Source organism: Centroberyx gerrardi, chromosome 22 (genome assembly GCF_048128805.1).
Source record: "Centroberyx gerrardi isolate f3 chromosome 22, fCenGer3.hap1.cur.20231027, whole genome shotgun sequence".
NCBI classification, from domain to species: domain Eukaryota; kingdom Metazoa; phylum Chordata; class Actinopteri; order Beryciformes; family Berycidae; genus Centroberyx; species Centroberyx gerrardi.
Window position 1 is genome coordinate 24,036,892 of NC_136018.1, and position 9,707 is coordinate 24,046,598.

Here is a 9,707-nt window from a genome sequence, read left to right on the forward strand (position 1 = left end):
ATATTGTTTGCATGCAGACATTATATGGGTCAAATTATTTAAGTATCGTTTATTTTGTTACACTTTTTATTGTATGACATAGCACTGTGGATAGGTAGAGCCATAGCTGCTGTTTGATGGCCCCTTTAAGACAGGTGCGGTCCTCCCTTTGTGTGTGGCAAGCGGGAGAGCAAACAGTTTTTTGACCGCAGTGAAATGTTTTGAATGTTTTGTTTTGAAAGGCTAAACGGCAACAAATATAATTGAAGAAGAATATTTCGTTAGTTAAAAACATGTTGTGAATTTCGGAAGAGATTACATCTATCTTTTTTCAATACATTTTGACTTTGGACTTTACAACGCTTTGGAGTTATTGGAAATGTATGGATCACGCGAGTCGGAAACAATCCTACGCCGCCACCACTGGAATCTAATTCTACAGTATCATTTCACCATCAATAAATCATTACATTAATTTTGAGACAGTATAGGCTAGTTACTGTAAACAAACAAGACATTGCCAAAAACATTGGCAGCCTCTACTGGCTTCTAAATTGCATTTTACATCATGTTGGATTTGGTAGGAAATCTGCTGGATTCCTTTATGACACCAAACAAGAAGGTGCTACTCTTCTAATATAAACATAGTTAAAACTTTCAGTTTCTGGCAATGGCAGATGGTGGAAGGAGTGAAAGATCAATGGAAAATATAGCCGCAAGCGGCAATAATCGGGGTCCAAGCAGATTGCGAAAAATCGCAAAATTTGACATTTTTAGAGCAGAAGACCAGATGCAGATGACTTGAGAGATTAAAATGATGAAAGAATTTTGACTCTAGGCCATGCCGTTTTCGAGATAATTGCGAAAACGTAAACTTGATTATTACAGTGTCACCTTGAGGTCAATGAGTTCTCACAAGTTGAAGCAACGACATCACATGTGCCAAAATGGGGTACCATATTTTTTATTTTTATATTTTTTACCATATTTAAACTTAAAACCCTTACAACAGTCAAAATGTTAGTGATAAAATTCTGAAAAAAATCACACATCATTCTGCTGGTTTCAGCTGTATTGTCAAATATTTTGGTGAAGTTTGATCAAACATTTGGCGAAATAGAAAATTATGTGCATACAGTACACACCTTGGTGCCAGGCTGGATTTGAACAGATGACCTTACAGTTACGCATCTGTTTAGACCACTACACCATCAGGACAACACAGCTGTCACAACACAGCTGTCACTGACAGCAGTTGACACTAAACATTAACTTAGTTCTGCATACAATTAGTAAATTACTGCATTGAAGTCAATGAGAGTGAATAACTTAATGATCTATAACACTTAACCATGATGAAATATTTTGCTGGTGATCAGTACGTCATAGTGATCTTGTAAAATGGTGAGTTATTATAGCAACCTCTTATGCCTTTAACTCCCAGTGTACAGCAGAGGGTCCCCCCCGGTATTGAACCCCGGACCATGTGGTTCATAGTCAGCACCTTAACCCCTGGACTATCAGCTTTGCTGGTGAATACAGTAGATATAGATATAGAGATATAGATGTTAATTGATTTTGCATATTTTGAAAAATATAGAGTGACGGACTTCTGAATTGACCATAGGTTGCAGTGAGGCAAACTTTTGTCACAATTCAGTGAATGTGCTGAAAAAATTTCAGCTCTGTAGGACGTACAGGTGATTTATTTAGATTTTTTTGAATTTTGGAATGTGAAATATCTAGAAATTTAGATTTGTTGTAATAAGCCACGCCCACTTTAATCAATCATTACCTAATTTTATGCTTCGACTGAGTCATGACCCTAGATCGTGCGAACCGAATTTCGTACGAATCCATGTAGCCGATTACGAGATATAAACTTTTCACATTTGTGGCACTCCCTAGTGGCAGAATATCCCAAGACTGCGTAGTGAAGCTTGGACCTAGCACCCGAATACGTGCACCAAGTTTGGTTAAAATCGCTTAAGCCAATTTTAATTTATGAGCGTTTATGTAAAATTGAACTTAAAGACACAGGTCTAAAAATGTATAATTTCAAAACGGATTGATGTATCGAAATTTCCTTGATAACTTTAGATCAGCGAAGTCCGTAGATGATCCTGACAAGTTTTGGGACAATTGGCCCAACGGTTTCTGACGAGTTGTCGAAAATAGGATTTTGAGAACATTGAGAAAAAGTTGCAAAATCTGACATTTTTAGAGCAGAAGACCATTGGAGCAAAGATGCAGATGAATTGAGAGATTAAAATGATGAAAGAATTTTGACTCTAAGCCAAGCCGTTTTCGAGATAATTGCAAAAACGTAAACTTGATTGTTACAGCGCCACCTTGAAGTCAATGAGTGTCATTTTATGTGCCTGAGTAGTGGGTGGAATTTGCAACCCACCTGCCAATTTTGGTGACTTTTGGTCTTACGGTTTTTGCTGCACGAACACTTTTAGCGGAGAAAAATAATAATAAGAAGAAGAAAGAAGAATAATAATAATGAGAACAAAAACAATAGGGCTCCAGCAGCGAGCTTCGCTGCTTGGACCCCTAAAAATCACTTCCAACATGTGTATCCTCTTCAGTAAAGACAAAGATGCTGGGAAGGGGGAGGGGGGACAGGTAGCCATGGGGTTTATGGGAAACATGGTCTTATTTTGGAGAAACACTAGCACAAACAATGCCACTGGCATGAGATAGAGGCTACCATTCATCTCAACCATGGTCTCAGATGTTTACAGGAATTATACCTGGGTATCACAATAATATATTGGTGGTTAAAAAATAATACACATAGCACCTTTAAATTCTTTGATTGCCAACATTACAAGCAGCTAACAGTAAGGAGGTCATGGGTCGAAGACACAACACCCACACAATAGATGGAACAAATATTTCTGTTTCCCTAGAGGGATCATGTTTCAACAAGAAGTGCTAGGGAGACAAACAAGATCTTATCTTGTTATTCTCAACTCCCTCCAGCCCCATATAATTTTACCAAGGCTGGATGGCCATGCTGTATAATGCTGTACTCTGCATCTTATACATGTGAACACAATGAGCTACCAGCTTTTAAAAGTTTGGTCTGTAATGCAGCCTAAAGTAAAGGGTATTCTTGCCATAAAACATTGAAACATATTGTTTTATTGACATTTTGCAAGAACTGGCAGGACAATTTTGATGATTTTGGACCTATATATAATTGGTTTCTTACATACCTGTAGTCAGTCAGCCGTCAGTAGAAACGGCAAGCTCCCGTTGCTAGGCCTCTTGCTGCTAACAATGAGTCCAATGTGAATACAACCCACATTTATGATGACTCATAAAACAAGTCAATCTGGGTTGTGAAATGGGCAGTAATCCAAGATGCAATTATGTTTCAGGAGCACTGATGCTGATAGCCTGGATGACCACAGCAACAGTCGGCATGATGGTAGCCAGATTTCTGAAAAGTGTGGCCAAGGGACAGAGCTACCTGGGCAAAGATGTCTGGTTTCTGGTGAGACTTCACAGATGCAACAGTGTTTGGCAAAATCATGTTTTAAAAAAAAAAAAATGTATCCTTTATTTATCGGGTAGTCTTATTGAAATTGAGATTTCTGTTTCAAGACTGAACTGAGAACAAAAAATATATAACCATTTAGTCAGCAACATACAGGAGATACATTATAAACTTCAATTATAAACATCATAGAAAATGCAAGATATCATTGCTTTAAATTAACTGGTGGAGAAGGCTAATGTTAACTAATAACTGATGGAGAATAAGCCCAATGGTCTAGTAAACCACAATGAATTGAGGAATAAATTCACCACACTGAAAGTTTTGGTCATTAATTTAGGGAGGTAATGTAGCACGTAGTTAGCATTAGCCACAGTGCCAGCACGCTTGTATAGCTAAGCTAAAGTTAACCACACACCCAAGGAAAACATAGGACAAACGGTGAGCAACATTCCAATTGTCTGCTAATGCAAATCCCTGAATTTTAAAAAGTCGAAAATGCCGTGAATAAACATTAAAGTTATCGTTTGAAGATATCTAGATCTTTGTCACTTACGGGAGAAGTTGTGTTGAGGCTAAGTTGTAGTAACTTATAGCTAACTAGTCCCTCCTGCCAGGCTAAAATTATGAATTGATGGTACAGTACATGTCCATATTAGCACAAAATATCGGCTATCAGCAGCTTCAGACTAAAAATGCTGGTATCGGCCTTCAAAAACCCATATCGGTCCAATCCTAGTTCTATCAGGTGTATTTGATACTGCACATCTCTCCTGAGCTTTGTATGTGTTTTGCATGTACAGTAACATTGTTCTACTGTTTGTGCTCCTCAAGGTCCATGTTGTAGTGATGAGTGTGACAGTAGCAGCCACCATCATCGCCTTCATCCTCTCCTTCTCATATGTGAAGGCCTGGTCTGGGGTCAGTATTCTGCCGCTGCTCTGTGTCTTACACTGTAATAGTGTCTGTTCATTTGGAAAAAAGAGGACAATTTACTGTTTACAAGTCACCGACCTTCTTGTGTTGATGTTTCCTAAAAAATAGATAATGGCCAGTCTATACACAGGGGTGTAAATCTGGTATTACTGGAAATGATATTAAAATTTGCCAGTAAATTGAGATTCAGCCTTGAATTTGACAGAAAGCTGAGATTCAAACAGAACATGCTATTTTGTACTAGGTTTCTATATACTTCATGGGGCAACTGTCTGCAGATTGGCGATTTAGTTACGCAATAATTTCTTGGACCAGAGCCTTCTCCGGAGGCAGAAATAATCTCATTGGTTGAGTTAAACCTCAGTGGGTGAAGCCAAAGAATCATGATTTTCCTGGCTAATTGTGCATTCACCAATGAAATTATTTCTGCCTCCAGAGCAGCTCTTCCTCCAAGAAATATTTGGATAACCAAAACGACAACCTGCATTTTGTTTGTCAGTCATGTTTGTCAGATGATGCACTTGAAGTAAAGTGTTACCCCTATTTTCCTTAAATAGGCTACTCTTAGTTTTCCTAAATAGCATTTGTCAGCTATTTTAGGGGAACTGAAAGACAAAAGTGAATGCTTTCCCCACAGTGTGATGAGTGCCTGGTGAAGTAAAATTTTCTAAATATAAAACGCCAAAATGTCAGCATTGCTTCATGCTGTTTGCAGGGAGCTCATCCTGTGTTAGGCTGCCTGGTGATGATCCTCTCATTCCTCCAGCCCATTGTGGCTCTGCTGCGCTGTGGACCACACCATGCACTGTAAGTCTACTGGTGTGTGTGTGTGTGTGTGTGTGTGTGTGTGTGTGTGTGTGTGTGATTATTTCATATTTGCCTTGCTTTCTTTGACAGGAGGTTTTTGTTCAACTGGTCACATGCTTTGAATGCAGTGGCAGTAAAAGCTCTAGCTGGTAAGTTGTCTGACTTGACACTGATGAAAGCCTTGGGTCCAAACCTCAGATATTAGAAGTAGTTTAGTCTACGGACTTTGTTTTTGACTGCAAACCACTGCTACAAGTCTCGAAAAAGCTGCTACATTTCATCACACAGTGGCGGCCATATTCACGGGACTGAAGTTGATTGACAGCACTGAGGACCAATGGCTGATGAAGGTGATGGGTGGTTTCGTTGCCTGGGAAGCTTTATTCTACATCCTGTTGGAGGTCCACTTCAGATGGAAGCACAAAGGTAAAATCACTTTATTTTCACTGCAAAACTATGCCTGTTTGCATCCTACATGAATGTAAAATAATGTGAGACCTAAAATTTGTCTTTTCTATAGTTTCTATAGTACCTTAAGCACATTGAATGAATGATTCTATTGTAGCATGCCATCACAGCATGATATAATAACCTTATGCAAAAAATGTAGGGGGTTGAATACTTTGACTCAACTGTATAATTAATTACTGAATGTGATTTTCTGATTCTTGTCTGATGATTATATTGTAACAAAAGTTAATCTATGTTTCTAATGGGATTATAATCTGCTGGTAATGCATCATAATGCACTTCAAGTAAAGTGTTACCTTTAATATTAAAGTCAAAGACCTGCTGGGAAAACAGATTTTTGTATAAAAGCCCCTAACTGGTTTTTTCACATTTCATCTCTTATCATCAAACCCTCGTCCGTATGTAAACTGCTCTACTTTGATTTGCGATGTGTGATGATGGGCCTTGCAGCTCCTCCAAGGTACAGGAACCAAAAATAACCAAAGGAACACAGAGAATTAAACTGCAAGCATTAATATTAAAAACCAACATGTTTCAACTGCAATAACCTTCGTCATGGTTTTAATATTACAGTTAAGCTTTGTCAAATTGGTCCCCGAAAGTAGCTGAATTCTTTTTATTCATGCCATTCAAAACACAACCGCAATATTCAGGGGAAAAAAACATTCAGTGGGATTTTTGTCATTTATTTATTTTTTATTAACATTTATTTATCCAAGGAAAGTCACACTCTTTACATTGGTACAGTTCCACACATTCACAGTGGGAGCTGCTCAGTACAAACACAGTCTTCTACTGGTGGCCACTGAACAGCACCACTAGAGAAAAAAACTAAAACCTTTTTGTTTATTATGGAAGTGTCCCTCAGCACCTTTAATCCCTCTGTTTTCTTTTTCGATACAGATAATTCTGAATCTAAAACGGTAAGACAAATTTACTGTTACCAAAATAACACAACTGGCTGATTCCTCATGTATTCCGTTAACTTCTTTCTCCTCTCTCTGTAGGAAAAAATTGATTTGATGCTGCTGGCACTGTTTATCCTGGGAAATTTGATGTTTTTGGCGGCGCTGCTGGTTGGAATTGGGATGTCATAAGAAGAGTCCATGATGAAAAAATAACATCGACTACTGAGGCCTTTACATTATCATATGCCAGAAAGTTTTGTAATTAGTGGATTAGTTGTATGTGAAATTGATAGGGGTTTGTTTTTTTTAAATACTTGAACTTTTTTTTTCACGTCTAATTTCTAGGCTCTACCTCAACTCTCTAGGCCACATGAAATATATATGATCTTATTTAGATTTATTTTTTAACAAAATTGTTGAATTTTTTTTTTTTATTTCTGTAGTATCAAAAAGCACATTTCAGAATGTCTAGATATAAATAGCTAACCTTGCAAACACAATCACTCACAAATTATGTCTAGAACTATGAATGGATATTAATTATGTATGTAAGATTTAATTACATACATAATAAATAAATAATATTTAAGAAATGTTTAGCTGTTTTTTTACTCACAATTTCTCTCTCATTAACAGTTTATAGTCTGTGCTGTTATAAATGCTGACATGTTTTACATAAAAAGCTTACTATGAACTAATGAGAAAGCGTTGACATTTCTACATTACAAAGCTCTAATGCAAAATGGCTGCCACTCTTCTTCTACTCCTCTTCCGTGTGAGCTGTAAAAACGTTGCCCCGTTGGGGGCTCACCACGCAGGGAAGAGGCGTAGAAGAAGAGTGGCAGCCATTTTCATCACCATATGAATATGAAAACAACTAGGACAAGCCACACAATGGTGAGATTTTATACTTTATTGCGACTGCTCAGCAATCAGTGGATGTCGGCGTACTTTTAAAAGGGGCTCCGGCCTTGGAAGAAGGTGAAAGCTGTTCCAGAGTGAGCGAGGCTTGGCTACTCCATGTGGTATTGTATGCTATAGGGAAGTCGAATTTGGGGCATTGGTCTAGTAAGTTTGTGGGTATTATAGACCTATTGTTCCCCTGGGTGCTAACTGAAACTAAATTGTGGTTCTTCCTTGCATGAAGCCTCACGGCTCGCTCTGTGACAGTCATCTTTTGCGTGCACGCAATATTCATTTGTGGTCTCTGGTTTTATTGTGCTTGTATATTTTAGCGAAGATTTTGTGTATGGGGTATATGTATTTTTGTTTTGTTCATTTGGGGAAAACCTAGCGTTGAGTCATTGTTATTCTCACTTATTGTATCCTAGTGCTATTACTCTGCTGGGACCGTCGGGTGTGTGGTTTGCTGTGCAATTGTAGTAGAGTGGTTACTTAATCCTGCATGGCCTTAACACGTTAGACAATTTACAATTTCCCATTTGGCTTTCATTTCGCTTTTATCCAAAGCGATGTACACATGAGATTTTAATACAACACAAGCAAGGATCTAGTCAGGAGAGAACAATCGATCTGGCTGGCTGGGGTGTGACTTTGTTTTTTTTTTTTTTATCTTGACCCTCCCCGGAGCTACAAATATTTTTCCTTGAGCCTTTTGATATGTCAAATAAATCAAATCAAATCAAAACTATGACCCATTAAGATAAAGAGTCTGTGCCTACCTTTAACTTCTTCACGTGCTCCAGGGACTCCATGAGAAAGTTTTTCTTATTTTCTAAATCCCCAACTCGTTCTGGGGGCCATTTTCCAGCAACGCGAATGAGTTGTTCTGTTGCTTCAGCAATCCGGGTCTCCAAACTTTCATGGCGCTCTGTTAGCCGCTGGTTCACTAGGTCTTTGGCTGCATTTTTAGTATTCTCCCATGCCAGTAGCCTCTCTTCCAAGCAGGTCAGCAGCTTTTTAGTTCCATCAGGGGCCACACCAAGCTGGTATTGTTCTGAACGTGAGCAAAGCAGCATCGTTGCTACCGATCTATCATACTCATTCACCATAGAATCGAGGGCGCGATGAACAAGGTCTATGTTGATGTTTTGCTCCTCTGTTTGGTCATGGGTCTCGTCGTCCCGTTGGACTACATAGAGCAGGACACTTTGCATGGAAGCTGTGCCACCATTCAGCACTAGAAGTTGCTCACCTGTATGCCGCTTGAACAGCACCACGGGTATGCCGTATTCTTTGTCCAACAAAACATCCTGGAACCATATTCTTGGTGGAAGCACGATGAAAAAGGACGAGAATAGTTCAAAGGCATATTCATAGTCCAGCCATCCACTCCAATCCCTTAAATTCTGGTGAAGCACGCTCTCTATCCTAGTTTTAGATCGTCTCTCAGAAACCGCCATGATCCTTCAAAATAGACGGAGTTCAGGGGTCACCGTACGGGACTCACTATTGTCATGCAAAGCATCCTAAGAGCTGGTATCAAGGAACAGACCTGGTAAATAACCATAAAACTTCAACACTCAGCCCTGTCTTTGTTAATCCCCAAAGAGCCAGAAAGTCTGAGATGAGACACATTGGAATGTGTCCAAAATCAGGAGAAATCTTTGATACAAACTCATGAAACCTTGGGTATCACATTGTGGTGGACTCTAATGCATGTCTAATTTTATGTGTAACTGTAATGTTTTATGTAATAGTTATTTGCATTTTTTAAATGTATTTTTCTTTACATGGGGCTTAGATAGCCATGTTTGATATTAAAGTGTTCAGGAATTTGTTCTGAGTTTAATAATGTCAATGTTACGACGGTCAATCATATTGGATAGATCTGGGAGCCAAAATCAATGTTTTATGCCTATGTAATGAGCTCTGTCCCGCTGTAACACTAGACATGCCAGCCCACACACACACCCCTCACCCGATAACAACAAAACCACATGCAACACTTTCCAATGTGGATTTCATGCACTATACGTGGTCACGACATGTGTGCTAAGGAGTCTGACAACAACTTTGCTCCAAAGTTTGTGTCCGAAGACAGACTCAACTGCATCATCATCACTACAAGCCAAGTAGAAAGCCTGTTTCATCCGAAACAGTGAAGAGAGCCTTGCTGCCTTGCCTATTCACCT

At 38.9% G+C, this 9,707-nt stretch overlaps 1 protein-coding gene across 4 annotated transcripts in view; it reads left to right on the forward strand.

Annotated features, from left to right (window-relative positions):
* LOC139912397 (putative ferric-chelate reductase 1) overlaps positions 1–7,138 on the forward strand; it is a 31,177-nt gene extending 24,039 nt beyond the window's left edge. For 3 of the 4 annotated variants that reach the window (XM_071900178.2, XM_078291447.1, XM_078291446.1), the window contains 7 exons: positions 3,372–3,487; positions 4,325–4,411; positions 5,142–5,233; positions 5,324–5,382; positions 5,522–5,659; positions 6,608–6,627; positions 6,712–7,138. In XM_071900178.2, the coding sequence (XP_071756279.2) occupies positions 3,372–3,487; positions 4,325–4,411; positions 5,142–5,233; positions 5,324–5,382; positions 5,522–5,659; positions 6,608–6,627; positions 6,712–6,801 (602 nt within the window). In that variant the 3' untranslated portion in view covers positions 6,802–7,138. Of the gene's footprint in view, positions 1–3,371; positions 3,488–4,324; positions 4,412–5,141; positions 5,234–5,323; positions 5,383–5,521; positions 5,660–6,607; positions 6,632–6,711 lie in introns of those variants that run through there. The other variant, XR_013507946.1, reaches the window with a different exon arrangement.
* The last annotated feature ends 2,569 nt before the right edge of the window (positions 7,139–9,707 follow it).